The 20,635-nt window shown below is 48.1% G+C and overlaps 1 protein-coding gene across 5 annotated transcripts; it reads right to left on the bottom strand.

Moving 5' to 3' along the window:
• Positions 1–334: 334 nt before the first annotated feature.
• Positions 335–19,551, bottom strand: GPRC5A (G protein-coupled receptor class C group 5 member A). 5 transcript variants are annotated; one of them, XM_027035600.2, is made up of 5 exons: positions 19,292–19,546; positions 18,625–18,808; positions 5,669–6,597; positions 3,298–3,356; positions 335–3,004 (listed from the first exon to the last, which is right to left on the bottom strand). In XM_027035600.2, exons 3-5 carry the CDS (start codon positions 6,588–6,590, stop codon positions 2,912–2,914), a joined length of 1,074 nt encoding a protein of 357 aa, XP_026891401.1. In that variant the 5' UTR covers positions 6,591–6,597; positions 18,625–18,808; positions 19,292–19,546; the 3' UTR covers positions 335–2,911. The 5 variants fall into 5 exon arrangements, with proteins under 5 accessions (XP_026891401.1, XP_053081822.1, XP_053081824.1 ...); XM_053225847.1 differs by lacking the exon at positions 18,625–18,808 and adding an exon at positions 12,328–12,368; XM_053225849.1 differs by lacking the exon at positions 18,625–18,808 and having other exon boundaries at positions 5,652–6,597; positions 19,292–19,551.
• Positions 19,552–20,635: the final 1,084 nt, after the last annotated feature.

Below are 20,635 nucleotides of genomic sequence, written 5' to 3'. Positions count from 1 at the left end.
GAAGTGGGCCAGGAAGGAAAAGATCAGCTGGGCACAGTTCGGCTCTCAGCAATAATGACAAGGCTAGAAATGAAGGAAGGAAACCCAGAATGCATGGGGGCAGGGGACTGGGAGGGATGGGCTTTACTGCTGCCTTTCCAGGGCCAGGCTGTACTCTTTGTTTTGGCACGCATTCCCTGACAAAAAGTCAATGTTCTCACCACATAAATATTCGTCGACATTAATAACAACAGCATCTGACACCGTTTATCGGTAAAGGTGCCAGATTGCATGCAAATGGGCTGCTAGAATACCTTGCAGAGTTTCACAAAACTAACACACCGGGCAATGAACGTCTGGCAGAGGACATGGGTCCTTTAATGATGGTGGGAGGGAGGACACGAACAGCTCATACATACAAGCCTTTTAAAACGGGACGCATTTGCCTCAAGCCCACTGAATGTCTCTGGTTCTGCCTCTGCACCGGGCACTCCCTGAGGCTGATCTCTGAGGTTTTACCGCCATCAAGTGGAAGCATGGGGTATGGCAGTGGCAGAAGAGCCTCCGCGTGACGCCAGAGGCAGAGAGGAGACTCTGACAGTGAAAGATGAGAGGAAGGTTGCTGAGTTTCACTTCATTATCACCCATTTAGTTCAAAGGAGATGCCATTTTGGTTCCCAGCCATCAATCAACCGGCGTCACTCGAGGCCCAAGCTGGGCTAAATTTGCACCTTCTATTTCAGCCCAGTGAAGATGGAAACCTACAGGAAGTCTTTGAAACCCTCTTGTCCAATATCGTAGTAATTGTCAGGTGCCCAAACCTCCAGTTCCTGTGATGTCCCTATTTTAACAGAAGAGTTTAATTATGGCCTGGACACGTAAGACCTGAAGACAGGGTAGCAGCCACGGACAGGGTTTGACAAGATCTGTTCGAACGGGGAGCAGCTATCTACAAGAAACAAGGAAGAAACAAGGAAGGATTCGGCGAGGTGATGGTCTACTTGTCCAAACTCTGTATTTCTTGGGAGAGAAGCCAGCAATGGGCGCCATTTCCATGTTTTCTCCTGTTTTTGAAGAGGCTGACATGAGGACTGCCGTCATGGAATTATAAAAGCCCGGCAGATCCTTGCCCCTAACAAGAAAGCAGATCCAGGGTATTCTGTGGCTTTGCTTTTCACTCAGCCCCCTTCGCTTGGTTGATGGGCTAACCACCAGAGGAGTAAAGAAAAGAGGGAAGGGAATATGTATTTCTTGAGTACCTACACCGTGGTAGATAATACACGTGAAATTATATTGTCTTCACCTGACAACAACCTCACTGAGAAAAGATTAACCTCTTAAGAAAGATTAGAATGGTCTAGAAGGATCCATCTCATTATTTGTAATTCCCCCTCTTCAATACAAAACTAGGCTGATGCTGGGACAAAGCCATGTGGGAAACCACCAAATCTTTGTGGAATGTAAACATCCTTAATTCAGAGTGTCATTAATTCTCCAGCCTCACCTCACCTCTTCCCAACAGGGTTTTTCCTTCTGATGAAAAACGGAGCATCAGGCTCTTAGGAGGTAACTCCCAAACTCAGCTACGAATTTCTAAATGTCATTCCGTTTGTGCATATGGGGATTTATTCTTTTTCCTTCACCAAAGAGTGTTTCCTATTGCCCCACCCCACAGAGCTGCTTCTCGAGGTAACTAAATAATAATTGTTAGTCACTATGCATTTTCCAAGGGATATTATGAACCGATTGTGTCAAACAGGGATCTGAATTCATCCCCTCCTACAATTAAACCTCGTGTGGATCGGGAAGCTGGCCTTGAGGACTCCTCCTGGTCCTACTGGGGCCACCAAAGCCCATCCCAGGGTTGCCATTCCTCTGCCTTCCGGGAACAAAACCTCAGAGTCCGTGGCCGTTCTTGGCTCCCCCTCTCACCCTTGCCTCTCACCCAACAGAACTGAACCTTGAACTTGGGCTCCGTGTCTTGAGCTCCGCGTGAAGAAGACAAGAGCCTGCCGTCTCTCCTTCAGGTCCCACCGCAGCTCTCACAGTCAAAGAGTTGCCACCGTATCTTTATTGCATCTCCAAGTGAGGAACAGTGAAAAACTTATTACACACGGAACACTCTCCTTTGGAGGACAGTGTCCTCTTGTGGGACACAGGTGGTGAACACAATGCAGAGCTATTTACAGAAGCTGAGGAGCAAGGCGCTGAGAGAAGGATCAGTGCCAGGAGTTTATAGCAAGAACAGTGCACAGATTCTCCTGCCAAAGAGAAATCGGGCTTCTCCCCGCTGGCGAGCTACAGAAGAGGGACTTCTGGTAAAGCGTACAGGGGAGCTTCAGTCTGGGGATGGACAGCATGTTTGGGAATGGTGACCTGTGAATTGGTGCTGCGGACCCACAGGGGTCCTGTGGTAGCACCAGAGATGAGAATGTTTAGGGTGACCTTGAGCCTCTCCTACCCAGGCGAGAAGGGAGGGTGCCAGTGAGTTGGTCTCCAGTGTAGATTTCGTCAGGGACAGGCCTTGGCTGTTTTTGCTCAGATTTGCCATTCTGCTCCGGGCCAAGCGGTCCTCACAAAACCCGTCTTGAGTTAGAAAGGCTGGCACCTGCAGCTAACTGCGCCAGTAAGCGGTCAGATGAGCAGAGCTCTCATGGCTTGTGAAATGACTGGGCACAGTGAGGGGCAGACCCTGAGTTTGCCTGAGACTCCCTCCTGCTTAAAAGACGGATCCTAAGTATGGGACGAAGGAAAAACCCTAGAGTGCTGTGACCTGCCGTCCTGTTAGCCCCCCAGCAACTCCAGAAGGGAAGGAAAGCTCGTCCCAAAAGGTTCTGTACGGTTTCCTTAGGCGACTCCGGGTGTAGCCCACATCCCTTTGAACCCCCCCTGGTTGGCTGACTTGCTGTGTTCGCCCCACTCTTCGGAACAGCTAACTGCCGCCTTTCCTTCCTTCATAGTCATTGTAAGGGCTAGTCCGAGTCTGGGCCCGCGGAATGGAGAAGTCCTTTTGGGAGGTCCGATTCTGAAAAGGCAGCAACCATATCGTTAAACCCACTCCAATTCCCGGATATTTCCACAGAGCTCCAATCTGGGCGGGAATCTAACTCTCTCCCCTTCTCCCAACCCTCCCCCTGAAGCCCTGCATTCCAGGGTCCTGTGCTAACCCCCGAGGCAGATCACGGGAAAAGAAGACACCGCACCCTTTCAAGGTGGCCTTCCAGGGGCCATGAGAGTGGCTACAGCCCGTGTTCCCAAAGGACAGACATTCCAGGGGGGCTGACGCTGCTGGTGTAACAGGAGAAAGAAACCATTTACCTGCAGCTGAAAATGGGTGGCGTAGGGAGCATAGAGCGTATCACCTAGCTCTTCAAGGCCTGAAAGAGAGGGAGGGGGGATTACAGCGTTAGGGTCCCCCCCACCACATCATGCTTCTGCCTGTGCCTACCCCAATTCGGTCTATCTAAGCATCTATCTTCCCAGCAGACGCGAGTTTCATGTGGGGAGAGATTGTCCCAAGCCCAGGGCCAAACACAAAATAAGCACAATATTGGTTGAATAAATGAATAACCCCCAACATAGGGTCACTAGGGAAGCACCTTTCCCAAAACGTTCACGGGTGGCGCACCTCAATCCAGGACCACTTGAAAAGCACTCTTGAAACCAGTCTTTTCAGACAGAGAGCTGTCCAAGCGCTGTCAGTTACCTACAGCGAAGCTCACTACGGATTTACCTGCTTCCTTAACCACCAGCAAGGCAAGAAAAAAAAATTTTATTACTTTCTTTGGGAGGGGGCAGAACTTATAAGCAATTGTTTTCTCGGTATTTGGGGAACACTGGAGGGATTTAAACTCTGGAACAGAAGAGTAAACGCATACAGTTGTCGTGAATACAATTTAAAGCAATCCATTCACCTGTTCCAGGTTACTGAGATTTCCCACCAAGTGTACCTATTCAGTTTACTCCGTGAACACCTCAAATACTTTCTCTGTGTTACTGTGGAGAATATAAGGATTAACCAGACGGATTCCTGGCCTGAGGCTGACACTGGAGAGCAAGGGATATACGACAGCTACACAAATAGCTATGAAATGAGACAGACTCTGATAAGAGCATTTCAAAGTTCTACAGCGTGTGGGAGGAGCGAATAAGGAGACTGGGCAATGTGTGCTCTGGAAAGGGGCAAGAACAGGGCACAAAGGCATGCCTGGAGCCTGGACACACAGGCAGGGAAAGGCACTGAGTGACTTGGCTTGTTTGGACGGAGAGCACAGCTTCCGTGGTTGTTGGGTTCTCGCTGGGAAAAGCCTCCCTAAGTCAACATGGTGGATCTTAGACAGCCAGCAACGTCTGCGAGCAGGAACATGTGGTGGCCAGAGAAGTATTTTAGGGGAGAGGAAGGGGATGGGTGGCCTACAAAATGGATGGAAGGAAGGATGAAAGGGAGGAATCGCAGTTCAGGAATGATAACAGGGAGTCCAGGAGCGCGGTGACAGAGTGAAGCCGTGAGAATGGACAGGAGTGGATGGGTGCTAAAACATCCCCTCCAGCCGCCCCTGTTTCCCTTTGGCCTTCCAAGCGCCCCGGAGACGAATCACAGCTCCCGTGAGAAGCACCAGGAAGCTGTGCACCTCGGGCTTCAAGAGCAGAGGAAACTGTTAGCTGAACCTAAGAACCTAGCCGTGGAGGTCCCTCACTCCTCTCCCAAACTCATCCCCCCAGAGGTCGGTGTAAACCTCAGGGACTCTTGATTAGGCCCAGAGAGCAGTGGACACCTCACAGACCGACGGATAGGTCCCTAAGGGCAAGGGCAGTCTCTAGCTGTCGGCGTAGCCTTTTTCTGTTGTGAGAACAACAGAACACCTGGTTACTCGTGACTTCAGGCAAGAGCAAAATCATTGGATTCTTTTATGTCAGATACAATCTCTTCCCTCCCGTGGGCCCAGAGACACGCAGTAAGATGAGGCTGTGCAGGATAAATCAGAATCCTCAGTAACTTTATGGAGATTTCTGCGGGTTTGTGGTAAAAGGGCTTTCTCCCTCCTCTGTGCTCTGTGCCTACCGCAAGGAATCATGGCTTGGCTTGCTGCATTCAAATCTATAAAGGCTTCATGTTTCTGGAAGGAACACCCAGCTATCCTTCATAAAGAACACAATCTCGCCTACAGGTCTCTAGGGGTGTTTCTAGTCATTCCTTTGCTCCAACTTATTTTGACTCAGAGAAACCCACAGGGTATTGTGTAGAAAGTACTAGATTAAAACTCCAGAGGCCAGCTTCTAGTTCTACTAGAACTCTAACCAGCTAGATGAGCCTTGGAGACCCTGTCTGTTCTGTCAGGGGTAGGACCTGGATAATCATGAATGTTCCTTACAGTTACAATATCCTATGATTCTGGGGCGCCTGGGTGGCTCAGGTTAAGCGGTTAAGCATCCGACTTCAGCTCAGGTCATGATCTCACAGTTTGTGAGTTCGAGCGCCGCATCGGGCTCTGTGCTGACAGCTCAGAGCCTGGAGCCTGCTTCGGATTCTGTGTCTCATTCTCTCTCTTCCCCTCCCCCACTTGTGCTCTGTCTCTCTCTGTCTCTCAAAAATAAATAAAAATGTAAAAACAAAACAAAACAACAACCAATATCCTCTGATTCCCTCCCATCTTCCTACAAGGAATTCTCACCCAGCCGTGCTCTGTACCTTGAGTGATTTCCTCTTGAGAGTAGGCTCTGTTCTCCACACCATAGCTCTGCTTCATGAGCTGAGGTTTACAAAACGCATCCTCAACAGGGTAATCCATGGGGTTCCGTTGCTTTGTGAGCAGCTGAAACTCGGGCGCAACGTAAGCCAACAGGAAAACCCAGCCATTGGCAACCAAGGCTGAGCTGAGGATGGTATCATCCCACTCGGGGCCAAGGGCAGAAATCAGGAGCAGGGTGATCCACGTCACCCAGATGGCAATGGAGAGAACCATGGTGAGGAAGACGTGGACCCCGTGTCTCTTCCAGCCAGTGAAGGATCCACAGAAGACGGAGCAGGACGTGAGGAAGGTCAACGCCATCAAGAAAAGGACATAGGTGAGCAACAGGACAAAGTCTTCATTGCGCCGAGAGGCAGAAAGCTCAGAGAAGATGGCGACATTGGTCCTGTTCATGGTGAGGACGATGTACTCAATAGCAATGACATCCTGCACCAGGCTGAAGCCCACGGCCAGGCCCAGCATCACCAGCAAGGACAGGGGCTTCCTCCCACGCACCAGCTTCGTCAGGTTGAAAGCATGAGTCAGCAGGCAGGAGAAGCAGAGGGAGAAGAGGACGCCGAAGAGGAAGAAGCGGGTGGGCCCTGTACTGCCATCGAGTTGGATGATGAAAGCGAAGGTGAGGCCGAAGATGCCCAGCACACCCAGCAGGAAGAGAAACTGGGTCGGGAGCACTTTTCGCCTGTTGGAGTCCTGCACCTTGCAGATGAGGATCAGGAGACCGAGCATGAAGGCCACCGAGGTCACAGCCCCCACTGCGGCCACCGCTTCTAGGACAATGCCCCAGATTTGAGTGGTATCACAAAGTCTGTGGTACTTGGCATCCAGGCTTGAGCGGCAACCTCTAGGGGATGTCGTGGCCATTCTGGTCCTGCATAAACGCAAAGTTGAGGGGAGGGGCGGTGAGTCTCCTAACAAACTCGGACAGGCACAGGGGACCCAAAAGATTAGGGAAAACTTTCACATGTTTGGCCGGGGTTTTGCCTCTGAATTCGCTACGTTAGATGGAGCTACTAACTTTTCTCCACCTCTCATGGCAAGTTCTACAGACTGATGGAGGGAAAAGACAAATCTCCCCACAATTAAACTATATTAATATGTACCCTGATGCCAGACGACTCAATGCTCTGCTGAGGAATTTCAGGGTCTCATTTCAAAAAAATATGTCACAAATACCTTGCCAGGGATCCTGATACTTTTGGCTGGTATTTTCTCAGGAATTATCAAACATGAAAATCTCTAAGCTTAAAGCTTTAATCATAATTTGCCAGTCTCAAGGCTTTCTCCACCTTTGCCTCTGTTTCAGACATTTGTAAGCATCCCATTCTTTCCTGTAAATTTCTCTACAGAAGGCCAAACATTCCCTTCACCACCATGGGATCCTCGACTTCAGCTTTGCTGTCACATATTACAAGGGTTTTTCCCCTCCTTGAGGTTTGTAAGGATGGCTCTACTCATTCCAAAAAGCAATGGAAAGAGTCTTCTATGTCAGAAAGAGTTCTTTATTAACTATCTGTAAGGAGGGACACCCTGAAGGACACAAAACAACGGTGGATAATCCAATGAAACATATTACGAATAGCTAATGCTCATTTTTACTGTGGATCAGAAACTCTTCTAATCACGTTTCGTATATACTAGTTTAATTTCAAAGCAGCTCTAGGAGGTAAAAAAAAAAAAAAAAAAAAAAAAAATAGCCCTGTATCACAGATGAAAAAACTGAGGCAGAGACAGGTCAAGTTACTTGCCCAACATCATATACGAGGAAATAGCAGAAGCAGCATTTGAATATAGGTCAAATTCTAGGATCTATGCTCTCTACTACTGCAGGTACCACCACTCAAGTGAGTTCTAGTTGGCCTTAAATGCAAACTGAGATATTGTCATTCTCTCTGTCTCTCTCTCTCTTACCTCCTCCCCTTTTTCTCCCTTATCAGATGCCCCATAAACCAGTTCTGTTCGTGGTCTTGATTCCACTTGGTTCAGCCCCATACAGGCTAGGAGCTCCCAGGGGATAGATGATCCACAAAGCAGGTAATCTGCTCACCCACTCAAAGACAATCAGAGTTGACTGGCTATATAGCAGATTACTTCCTACATATCTCTCCTTGACTTCCCAGGTCTGCTTCCTTCTCTGCTCCCACAACCTTCATGTCAATTTCAGACCCAGCTGATTTCCCGAACCCCATGAAATCTAATTCCTAAGAATTCAGGGCACAGTGGGAAGATAAATTGAGACATAGGAAGAGAGAAGGAGTTTGCACATTTCCCAAAAATGTATGGTTCTCAAACTCCAAAGTCAATGTCAAGTAAGATGCTGAAATTCAAAAGTGCTAAGGCTTTAAAGTTTGCCAACAAAATTTTTTCTGAATTATCTGGCTGTTTATTAGTTTCTAGGACACCATTACTTTTGGTTTGTTGTACGCTATTTGTGCACGATTTTGGGGGGGGGGGGGGCTTTAGTTTTTCTTTTCCTGATAGGATTGCTCACTCAACAATGAAGAGTCCTGAACCGACTAGAAGAGAAATATGGTCGGGACAGGGAGCAGAGGACAGAGGTAGGGGAAGGGAAGGCTCACTGAGAACCGCCCCCCCCCCACCCCACACACACACAGAAAATCACCTGTGAAAGATCTCAGCTTCTGCTAATGCCAAGTAGGGAGAGCCTGTGAAGAAAGGAATTGAAAGAAGGGAAGCCACTGGCATTGGGAAGCAGGAAAAGGTATAAAACATCCGCCGGATCCTGCTTCTTTCCTTGTAGCAGAAAAAACAGCTCAGAATTTCTTCACCACATGCCCATACACGCTTATAGACAAGACTTCTCTGGCCCTTCATGGCTCTATGGGATTATGTGATCAACCCAATGGAAAAACAACACCCTCCCTTCTCCTTCCATTTTATGTCCTCATGATCAAACCACAAGTCAGAGAACAGCACAGTGAGATATAGAACAGGCCACCGTTCACTGACTGTCCAGGGCAAATGAGCAGCTTCCTCAGTGTAGACAGAATTCCAACATCTGCTTCCCTTAAAGATACAAAATCTGGGGGCACCTGGATGGCTCAGTAGGTTGAGTGTCACTGCACTCTACCCCATGGAAATTATACCACAGTCGCCCCTACCGTGCAGAGCACAGAGCAAAGGATAGGTCTTCAGGGCAGTGCAGAATACGAAACGGGAGGAAGAAGGAAGGCAACTGAGCTTAGATATAGGCAACTCCTGAAACACAAGGACCCGAAGTCTGATCTGCCTTGCGTACCAATGTCCACTCCATGGAGGTAGGGAGAAGGGAGGTGCAGACCCCACTTACTGGTCCGCACCACCAATATGGGAGAGAAAGAACCCCCGTTGAGTTCAAACACGGTGCACACAAGGGAAGGGACCGAGGCCATGTGCATTTCATCCTCACTCACCTCTCCTCTCCTCTCAGATCAGTCAGAAGGGTGCATCCAGCAGGAAAGGTATCTCACCCTCCCAGCCCTGCCCCGCAACTGTCCCTTCCCCACTCTTCAAGGTAGTGCCGTCCCTTGACGGTAGTCATCATACATAATCACAGAAAACTATGAAGGACTTTGGGCCTGATGACTAAATCTTATCAGAGACTGATGAGGTGTTTGCCTGAAGGGCACCTGTGGTGCTGGACAGAGGAACAGTGAGGCAGAAACCTCCCGCCCCCAGCTTAGAGCTCCGGGCCCCTCCCTTGGGTGGCAGCTTTCCGGGTGGGGGATGCTGTCTGGGGGCCTCCTGGCATCCACAGACCAGAGTCCAACAAGAGCAATGGGCCATGGGTGTGGAGAGGGGAGAAACCCTATGTCCCTCAACTTCGCCTCCACCTCCCACCCCCAATCATGCATGGGAGACGGAGAAACAGTCCCTGAAGTACCTTTAAAACACTGTTTTTAAAGAGATGCTGAAATTTTCAAGCATACTCACAAAAAAAGAATAATATGGTGGAGACCCCTTGGACTCATCCCTTGGTTTCACAAATTACCAATATATGGCCAATTTTGCTTCATCCACATCCCCACCCACTCACTAGATCTTTTCTTAAGTTTATTTATTTGTTTTGAGAGAGGGGCAGACAGAGGGGGAGAGAGAGAACCCCAAGCAGACTCTTTGCTATGAGCTCAGAGCCCAATGCGGGGTTTGAACACCCAAACAATGAGATCATGACCTGAGCCAAAATCAAGAGTCAGACATTTAACCAACTGAGCCACCCAGGTAACCCCTCACTAGATTTTTTAAAAATTTATTTATCCATTTATTTTAAGGTAGACTCTACATCCAACGTGGGGCCCAAACCCCCAAACCCTGAGAACAAGAGTCCCATGCTCTACTGACTTGAGCCAGCCAGGCATCCCTCACTAGCTTGTTCGTAAGCAAACCGCAGACATCATATCCTTTTATACTTAAACACTTCACGTATCTCTAAAAGATAAAACTCCTTTTTAACTTAACCACCCTTTAAAAATTAACAATAACCCTTTAATATCAAATATCCAGTTAGGGTTCATATTTCCCAATTCTCTCACAACTGTCCTTTTAAAATTTTTCTTAGTAAATACGTGTTTATCTGAGTGACTAATTTTTTTGGAATTATCCTTACTTCACCTCCGTTAGCCCTCCTCCACCTCTTCCCCTGCACGACAGGCATTGCGCAATGGGTCTAAAGTGTCCTAAGTACTTTGAATTTGGTCAGAGGAAAATAAAACTCACTTACTTGCCTCATTAACAAGCAGCTCTGTATGGGGAAGGCCCTGTGTCACCCAGGGAGTGGCCCAGATGAGGAAAAGACACCAGGAAGGTGGCTGGGGGAAAGGACGGGGTTCTGAGAAGCTACGAAGGACTTCTAGAAAGCAAGGTTTGAGGGGGAAAGGGAAGCAATGAGCATTTGGGAAAACAAACTGCCAGGAGCTAGAGAGGAACCTCAGGGCGGGAGCAAAAAAGAGAAAATGGAATGAGACCACGGGTTATTTGGCCATCGCTTGTAACCAAAGTCAAGGGCAGAGAGATTTGGGGTCCCATCAAGAAAAGACTACCTCCTACAAAGTCCGAATGGGGGCTGCAAGGAGCCATTTACTCTTGGACAGCTCTGAACAGGGAGAGGACGTCTCACCACTAACTCATTCTCAGCAGGGGTGAGGCATGTCCTTATGCGCTCTACCCATTTAACCCTCACAACCACCTTCTGCTATAGCTCATACCCTCATTATCCCTGTCCTCCAACTGCAGCCACTGAGACACAAGTCAGCTGGCTCACCAAAGTCACACTGCTAGGACAAGGCAGGGTCAACTGAATCCAATTCTGAATTCAAACCAGAATTCTAACTCCAACATTACACCCGTAGAGCCCTATGTCTGGTAAGGACTTTAAAGCCAGGGGGGACCTGCCATTGGCAAGGTCGGGGAGGGGGGGGGGGTGACTCCATCAGCACTCGGGCAATGCTCTAGGCTTTGAGCACGGATGAAATCCACTGAGGCACGCGGCCTGCCCTTGTGAGCTGCTCCAGCTGTTCAAGTTACGCATAATACCCTCAGATTCCTGCACACTGGCCACATGCGCTCCACTGCAGCAGGCAGGGCAGGAGAGAAGGCTGTGGAAGAGGAGAAAGAAGGGCAGGAGGCAGCGCAGGGAGCTCCCGTTGGTGAGCCCAAGGCAGAGGCACCAAAAGCCAATTTAAGATCCACCTCAGAGCTGGGAAATGGCCTGAGAAATCCCCATCCCACATTAGCAAACCCAACATTCGTGTCCTGCGGATGACATCTCTTCAGGAGCTCTTGAATATTCCACTCCTCTGACCCCTCCACCTGGACCCCTTCAGAAGACACCCCCCCTCATGCTCCAGGCCTGTCCTCTCTGAGCCGCTCTATCGGCAGCCAGGGGGGAAGAACCATAATCCTGCACAAAAGTGTAAGGCTCTGCGTCCTCAGCCCTGCCTGCCTCTTGCGCTTCCTACCATAGCCCTGTTCACGCAGCCCTGCAATACCTGTTGGAAAGTCTGTGTCTTCTTCCAGACTGAAAGGCTCTTTGATGGCAGGGACTGAGTTGTTAAGTGTTTCTCCCCAGTCTCCAACCTGATAGATGGTAAATGCCTAAGTAGGATGGACGAGTGTGCTCAGGGATAGAAGTGGAGTCCGCTGGGAGAGGAGGGGCTGCTCAGAGGACAGCGTGAGTGGGGTGCATCGCACCTGGTTTCCTTGCTAGCTCCCCATTCACTGTCCCGAGTCCCAACCTCCCTTCCTCCTGTCCTCCTCAGGTGGGCTGTCTAAAACACACTTCGGGTCCGAGGCTAGGGGCTCTGGGCCATGTCTGGAACCGTGCTCCTATCTGAATGACGCCAGGTGTCTCCCAGGAAAGTATGAGTCCTGAGATTTCCCAGGAATCAGGGAGAGATTTACTAGAATCCAGTCCCACATTCCCACCCAACTCCCTGATGACTAAACCCTGTACTTGGCAGGAACATGGTACAGTTTTAAAGTATGTAGCCTCTGACCTGGGACACAGGAAAGGGCCTTGAGTCATAAGGGTGAGACCCCCTTCACTTATTACAGCTGCTAACTAAGCTAACAACTCACGGTCCAGTAATCCAACAACACCTACCACACAGACCTTGAAGTCGCCTGGCGCTGTCCTAAACCCTTCTGGAATGAGTCAGGGCATGAAAGAAAAAAAAAAGAAAAGTTAAAAAGAAAAAAGAGAGGGGAAAGGGAGAAAGAAAGGAAAGGACAATAGGAGGAAGAGGTGATAGGGGAGGAAGAAAGGCAAGGAGGGAGGGAGACAAGGGAGGAAGGGGGAGGCAGGAAGTCACTGTCTTCACCCCGCCCTTTCAGAGAGAAGGGGTTTCAGCTGCCTTCTGTGTGGACACTATCTCCAGGAACCTCCCTCCCCTCCTCTGAAAAATGAGGGTGGGGTGCTGAACTCGATGGTGTGAGCCCACCTCCAGCTTCACTGTTCATGCTTCTAGAAAACTCCTTTTAGACAATTCCCAAATCTCTTTCTCCCTCCCCCTCATTCTTCTCCTCGCCCCACCTCCTGTCATTAAAAGAACATGCCCTGCCAACCCCTAACCAAACCCCAAAACAGGGCTGGAGGTGACTGAGGGTCCGAGCGCAGGCCAAGCAAGGAGAGGGCCACCAGGCAAAGGGTCACCTGTAGGACGAGGCCACCAGGTAGCAGAGCAATACTGACCTTAGACCCGGGCCCGCTCTTGCCAGACCCAAGGCCCGAGCTGGTATGCAAGAACAAATGCCAGCACTGATGAGTCCCCCAGCATCCCCAAGACTCCTCTCCTCTTTTCCCAGGGGGGCGAGAATGGGGTCTAGAGCTCCTGATGCCCAGACCTGGAAGGTTGCCCAAGCTGGTTGCCTGGGCCACACCCCCCTCCACTCCACCCCCACTGTATCTGAGCGTGAATAACCTGGGGCCCAGAGCCTAGCCAAAGCCAATCTTATCTTCCTCCTTATGAGGCATATCTCATTCTTTCATCTGAAAATGAAGAAGACAATACCTACCTCTCAGCGGTGCCTGGGGAATGATACCAAATAACTTTAGTGTTTGTTGAAGCTGAGTCCCCTCTACCTGAGCCAGGAAAACGTGTGATTTTCTAGCATTTTAATTTTCTCTTTTTCTTGGATTGCCTCATTCAATGTAGCGCAAGAGTCCCAATACAATTATGAATAAAAATAATGACTCCGGCCACATCCTGAGTTCCCCGGAGGCAGGCACCCTGCTGAGGGTTTATGTTTTTGTATGGATTCTCTCATTTACATGTTTTCACATTTATTGCTTCATTTACTATTCCTACAACCCATTTTATAGGTGAGAAGACAGACTCTTAGAAGTTACTGTGCCCAGTTTCACAGAGCTGAGAAGACTATCCCTTTATGAGTGGCCTTAATCATAATGTAATTTTTCATTTCATCTCGAAATCACGGTGATGAACTCTGAAGCTTTGCCCCCCAACTCCTGCCTGTCTCCACTTAAACCGGCTCTGAGAAGTCTCCACAGTGAGCAATACTACACTTGATCAACACACATTTAAATGCCCACTCTGTGGGGCGCCTGGGTGGCTCAGTTGGTCAAGGATCCCACTTTGTCTCAGGTCATGATCTTACAGTTCATGAGTTCGAGCCCCACGTCGGGCTCTGTGCTGACAGCTCAGAACCTGGAGCCTGCTTCAGATTCTGTGTCTTCTTCTCTCTCTGCCCCTCCCCTGCTCGCTTGCCCTCTCCCTTTCTCTCTCTCTGAAAAGTAAAAATAAACACTAAACATTTTTTTAAAAAAATAAATGCCTAAAAATAAATGTGTTAGGTACTATGCTAAGTCACACAGACCAAAAGTATGTCTACTGCCCCTGGGAGACCCAACAGAGTCACGGTGACATACAAAGAAGGACACACGGGCTGTGCGGAGAATGCTAAGTGCACATGGAAAACAGTGATCCATTCTACCTAACGGGTTTCTTTTTTTTTTTTTATGCTACAGAGACCAGGGAGGTGAAGCATGAAAGATAAGCAGCAAAGAGTGGGAGATTTTTAGGAAGGTAGGTTAGTTCCCAGATTTCTGGCTTAGGCAACTGCGTGGAGCCTAGAAATGCAGGCGGGTGAGGACCGATGCCAAGCGTGGTCATGTGGAATCTAAGATGAATATGGAACGTGCAACTGGAGGCATCCAGAAAGGACAACACAAAGTCCTCCTGAGAGTTTACTCCGGGCCACACATTCCTGCCTTCTCACAACAACCCTATTATTACGTCCCCTTTCTGCAGGTGAGGCACAGAGAAATTAAAATAACTTGCCCAAGATCTCATGGCGCGTAGAAGCCAGGCTCCAGGACCTGGTTGTGCTGACCCCCTCTGCACTTAGACATGCAAGTCTGAGGCTCCGGAGAGGTTTGGGCTGTAAGTACAGAGTGGGCCTAGAGGAGGTACCTGAAGCCTTGGGAGGAGAACAAGATCACATTGGGAACAAGTACGGTGGGTAGGGGGCCAAGGGCAGAACCAGGGGAACACCATCTCACCAACACAGAGGTCAACAAAAGATGGTTTAAAACTTGATCAGGTCAGGCGCCTGGGTGGCGCAGTCGGTTAAGCGTCCGACTTCAGCCAGGTCACGATCTCGCGGTCCGTGAGTTCGAGCCCCACGTCAGGCTCTGGGCTGATGGCTCAGAGCCTGGAGCCTGTTTCCGATTCTGTGTCTCCCTCTCTCTCTGCCCCTCCCCCGTTCATGCTCTGTCTCTCTCTGTCCCAAAAATAAATAAACGTTAAAAAAAAAAAAAAAACTTGATCAGGGATTGGGGCGCCTGCACCGTTCAGTTGGTCGAGCGCTCGGTTGATTTCCACTCAGGTCACAATCCCAGGGTTGTGGGATGGAGCCCTGCATGGGGCTCTGTGCTGAGCGTGGAGCCTGCTTAAGATTCTCTCTCCCTCTGTCCCTCTCCCCTGCTCATTCTCTCTCTAAAATTTAAAAAAAAAAAAATTTTTTTTTTCTAACGATCAGGGGTTGGTAAAAAAACAATCATCATAATAAGCCTGAGTGGACTGGTTTCCCAGAAGCCAAGGAGCAGCTTCAAAAAAAAAAAAAAAAAAAAAAAGTGGTCTGTAAGGGGAACAAAGAAGGGAAGGCCTGGGAAGGGATCTTTGAATTAACATATTAGCTCCTTTCTGTCTGTTATAACAGATTCAGTTCCAGAGCTTCATGGCTTTTCTCCAACTGGTCCTCCCAACCCTTCCTAACTCCCATCCCCACCTCCATGCAAGGCAAACCAATCTTCCAAGAGTATTTCTATCCAGAAGGGGATTGTGACAAAGTCCTGCTTTTTGCCTCAGCACGTGCATTTGTTCTCTCAACCAGAAAGACCCTTCCCCTCCTCTTCACAATCCATTTACCATATTGCTTTGAAATATAACTCAAAACTTACCCCTATCTTGAGGTAATAATAATTTAATAATAATAATTTTAAAAATTATTAGTCCCATCTCGTTCTAAATGTATTCTAAACTCTCATCATAGTTTTTGCGATTAAGTATTTCTTGGTACTCAAGTTTTTCCACATATATGTTTTATACAACACATTAATATCAATGCTGACTCAACTATCAGATAACAAGCTTTTTAAAGGAAACAGCAGACTTTCTATTTGTTGGTATTCTCCTCACTATATGCTCTGCACAGGGGTTGCTGAGCAAATGTTTTGGACTAAGACTGGCCACTGAATATCTACTCAAAGCAAGTTATTTATTGGCAAGTGTGAGTTAATGGGGAAGAAGAATTTTGGAAGATGAATACAAGCTGATGCTTATCCTCATCTTTTTATCTAGGCTGAATTCTAAGACAAGGGTGGAGTCCCAAGGGAATGTCTCTGCCCATGATGAAGGATTAGTTACAAATGGAAAGTGTCTACAGGGAAATCTCCAGGATCCCCTGTTCTGGGTAGTCATCCTAATTCTGATGACATAAAAGTGATTATGGCATCAGCTTATGAATAACCTCTGAATAACATCACTGAATTGAGTTCCTTTTGTAGTAACTGAGAGAAAATAAGTTACCTTACCACCTTAGGCAGATCTAAACAAGCATAACTACAGTGTATATCCCAGTTTCTTTACTTTCGGGTAGTTCCCTGGAGACATTCCATACCATCTGCCTCCATTCTAAACAAAGCATACGAACTTTAGATTTCTGTGAAATAAATTGCTGGAATATAAAATACTAGAAATCTTTAAAAGAAAATAATATTTTGAGTGAAACTTCCAAATATTTTAGGCCCAGGATTTTAAGAAATAAAATTTCCAGAAAATAGGTGGATAAAGTAAAGTCCATACTGGTATACCAGCTCACAGCTCTCAAATATGCCTTCTTCTAAATATTTTATATATAAAAATAACATATTCGTGTTCAATCCAACAAGTCCCAAGCTAAACTTATCATCCTTCCTTACAAGCCTGTATTTCTAAGCCCTAAGAATGGCATGACCACTCACTTAGCACCCTACTCGATCTAAAGATACAATATAGACTACCTAATGTGGGAAAAGATTGAGAGAGCAGACCATGTGGCCAAAAATTATATGGCAATAGCAAGCAACAATTATTACAATAAATGTAAATGGTAACTTTTTCATTTTGAAAAAAGAATAAATTAAAACAACGGAAAAATGTAAATAAACACAAAAATAAGCAATAAGAAATAGTGTTTCTTTAGCAGGTATTATGTATCAAGTACAAAATTAAATAGCTTGCTGAAGGTAAGAAAATTAAGTAAGAGTTGAAGTATTACTATCACACAACGTTTAGTTAAGGCAAAAAGACATTGTAGGAACCAAAAGGCTTACTTTATAATCATTAAGGATACTCCACATTGAAGATACAACTATCATAAACTTTTATGCACTAAATAACATAGCACCAAAATACATAAAACAAAAGCTACTGGAAATACAAGGAGAAATTAAAAGAAATACTATAGTTATAGGAGATTTTAATATTTCTAGGAGACTTTAATATTCTTTATCAGTCCTTAGCAGATGAAATAGAAGAGTAATAATATGATAACTTTTTATAAATGTTCTATGGACACTTTAATTGAAATAGTCTCTATGTTCTTATTAGATCTCCATTGTTAATCATATAATTCCAATCCTCTGTATCTGTGATCAGCAAACATTTTCTGCAAAGATCCAAATAAGTAGTTTAGGGTTTGCAGGGCTGAAAGCAGCCATAGATAATGCATAGAAAAATGAGTATAGCTGTGTTCCAATAAAACTTTATTTACAAAAAGAGGGAGTTTGCTGTGTTTGGCCATGGAACTAGTTTACCAATCCCTTTCTATATGATTGCTTATGTTGAAATGGTTATGAAATATTTACAAAAACAGCATGTTTTAAACCACAAAAAAATCTGAAATTCTGAAATAAGAAACACACAGATTATATATTCTGACCACAAAGCAATAAATACAGAAATAAAAGTAGAAACAAACACACAAAACTGCTCAGAAAATCTGAGATCCTTCAGATGAAAATACTATTCAATTCATTGTTTCTTAAGGTCCTAATATACCAGCACATCATTTCCTGTCCATTTCCTCAGGTCAGTCTGGGTTTTAAACAGAACTGGACCTGAAGGCAAACTTCCAAAATGAGAAGAATGAAATCACAGTCAAAATTCATCTTCAATTTTCACTAAGTAGTGGAATGCTATTCTGCAAACTCCAAAGAAGATTCCCAAAGGGACACATGCAGATACAGAGGGGCTAGAATCTCAGCCATGGGAAGGAGATGGGGGCCTTGCCTAGACCCCTTAGGAGAAACTCAAGGCCCAGGCCCTGGCCTCCTCACAGCTGCAGGTTCCCGCAGAGCCTGGATGAGAAATCAGTCTTCTGACTCAAGACTGAGCGCACTTCCCAGAAATGTCACGCTCATTCCTATCTGCCCTCTGAGCACACATCTGGCCATATCCTCAGAGGAGCCTTTCTGCTTCCCAGGTAATGCCGCTGCTGACTGTTCCTTTCTGTCATTCCATCCCTCTCCTAGTGATAGCCAGCACACAGACCTGGAGGGGGGAGATCTGTCCCCCATTCTCACCCCTCCCATGGGTCCCAGCCCAATGTATCTGAAGTGGTTCAAGGATTGCCCTTCAGGAGTGAGCCCACATTGGTGTCTGATTCAATTGAACCCTTCAACAGGTGTGGCCTTTACAAACCCTCTAAGGAGAAAATCAGCCTGGAAAGAAGCCAGGAACAGAAAAGCCTTCCAATTCTTTGGTCCTAAGCAGGCTTTCTCTATTACTAGCCCTATGTTACCCCCACCCCCCCCCCCACCACCACCACCACACACACACACACACCCTTCCCCCAGTAGATGTTTAAGGGAGTATCTTGGACAGCTTTGGGGCCATACCTGGGTCCTATCTAGTTGTTGCCAGAAAGTGGGCTGTTATTGGATATTCAACTTCCATCAGCCCCAAGGTTCCTGAGCAACTCAAAGGACAGCCAGGGAAGGAGAGCTGTGGGACTGACAGCCTGACACTCTCATCAAGAGAAGGGGTGGCTTCAACGATCGGCTTCCCAAAATTCACAAGGGTCTGCTTGTTGTGAAAGGAGAACACAAATCAAAACTTTTCAGTACCTGAGTGAAGTAGCAACTGTCACTATGTCCCTCCTCCTACCTCCCTCCACCCCCAACTCCCAACCCTCTCCACCCCCAATCCCATCCTCTAAAATCGGTCTCCTTTTCTCTTCCCTAAGTGTGATCCCCAAGCTGCTCACGTGCCCAGCCAGGATTCCACCTGCTAGGAGTTTGTAAACGTGTCTGAGCACAAATATTATCCCGACTATTTTTTTTGCTCTACGCCTCTTGCTCAGCCTGAGAACCTCAGGGCGGGGATTCTGAGTTCAGTTAACCAAACTAGAGAAATTCCATTCTTGGGATTTCTTTTTCTCACAGCCAGCTGTAGTCCATTACCAGGAGTTCTCTTTTCTTGTATCCCACCCCTCCCAAAGCCGCACTCCCCCAAGGATTTAAATCTGGAGGCAGAGGGCGCCCGGGCCGCGCGCGCCTCACTCACCCTTCTGCCTTGGCCGTGGCGCGTGAACTTGGGCTGCTTGTTTCGCGCGCGTCGGAGGCGGCACGGGAGCCTCTAGCTGCTGGAGAAGCCCGCAGGCAGCTATCCCGCCCTCGCAGCGCTGAGCGGTTATAAAGGCAGCCGTCGCCGGAGGGAGGGAACAAGCGAGGGGGTGAGCAGAGGGACACGGGGCGGGAGAGGGTCAGGGGGAGAGGACACGCCTATTCCAGTTCCGCGGCACTGCATGCTGTTATGAAAATAAAGTCCCCGTGCCAGGGTATGAACCAAAAGTCGCCTGACGTCAGCGGCACAGTCACCCTTGAAGGGGGGGGGGGGACAGGAGGAACCACCGGGGCCCCGCCTAGCGCATCCAAAGTGCTGCGGGACGCGCGCACGGGCAGGTCCCAAGGCCCGGGGGGAAAAGTGGCCAGAGGGGACCTCTCGTTATCGTCCCGCAAGCTGTCACGTCTGGGGCGGGGGTGGGGGAGAGCCACACCCGCCCTCCCCGCCGGGCACCCCCCTCCGACAAGGGCCTGGGCCAGCCAGGTCGTGGCGCCTGGGTTAGCTCCTGGGTCCCACGGCCGGCGTGTGCGCGCGCGCGTGTGTGTTAAATAGGAAGGAGAGCTGACCTCCAGGTGGCCCTTCCTGCCGTGGTGCGGGAGAAGTTCCATTTCCTCACCTTTCCTCTTAGCTTAGCCTATCACTCTCCCCCATCAGTGCAGGATGGGAAGCCAGGCGGGGCAAGGAGGTGACTGCTCTCTCTGGCGCCCCAACCAAAGCCAGGTCGAAACCAAGGAAGATTCCTCGGGGGTCCGGAGTCAGCTCCGCAAATTCCACCTGTCGAACTGTCCTCAGATGAGCAGCATTAGTGCCGTCCCGGGGTGGAGACCTCACTATCTCTGTACTTCCCTAACTACCTCTGTAAAAGCCTTGACCAGGCAGGTTGATGAGAATGGGGACGCCAGATAAAATTATGAAATAAAGGAATTTGCCTTTGGTGTCTGGTTCCGCCTCCCTCGCTGCCCACTCCTCTTCCATTATCAAGCCAATCCTACTGAAACTTGTCTTTGTTTACTTGTCAAACAATCCTTGAGTGGCTACCCCTCAGTGTCAAGGCTCAGGCAAGGCTCTACCCCAAAGCCTTGGGGGAGGGGGAAGTTCTGTGCTTTTAAGGTGCCCATTGGCACTCCTGGTTACTATGCATGTGAATTAACAGGAAGGCCTAGGGCTCCCCAGCTTTGTCCTCACACCCCAAGTTACCAGGGTCTAATGGGCTTTTAAAATGTGACTTTATTCGGTTTAATTTCACTCCCAAGAATCCACAGCCAATGTCTTGAGTCTTGGAAC

The sequence above is a fragment of the Acinonyx jubatus genome, chromosome B4, assembly GCF_027475565.1.
Source record: "Acinonyx jubatus isolate Ajub_Pintada_27869175 chromosome B4, VMU_Ajub_asm_v1.0, whole genome shotgun sequence".
Classification (NCBI taxonomy): domain Eukaryota; kingdom Metazoa; phylum Chordata; class Mammalia; order Carnivora; family Felidae; genus Acinonyx; species Acinonyx jubatus.
The sequence above is the reverse complement of the archived record's forward strand: the minus strand, read 5'-3'. Positions and strand labels throughout refer to the sequence as shown.

Bases quoted from the DNA above. Each gene is read 5' to 3' on its own strand.
- GPRC5A (XM_027035600.2), bottom strand. From the start codon at position 6,590: ATGGCCACGACATCCCCTAGAGGTTGCCGCTCAAGCCTGGATGCCAAG. The intron at 3,357-5,668 runs GTACAGAGCACG...CCTCTCTTTCAG, and splicing joins TCAAGAGGAAATCACTCAAG to GCCTTGAAGAGCTAGGTGAT. The intron at 3,005-3,297 runs GTAAATGGTTTC...CTGCCTTTTCAG, and splicing joins CCACCCATTTTCAGCTGCAG to AATCGGACCTCCCAAAAGGA.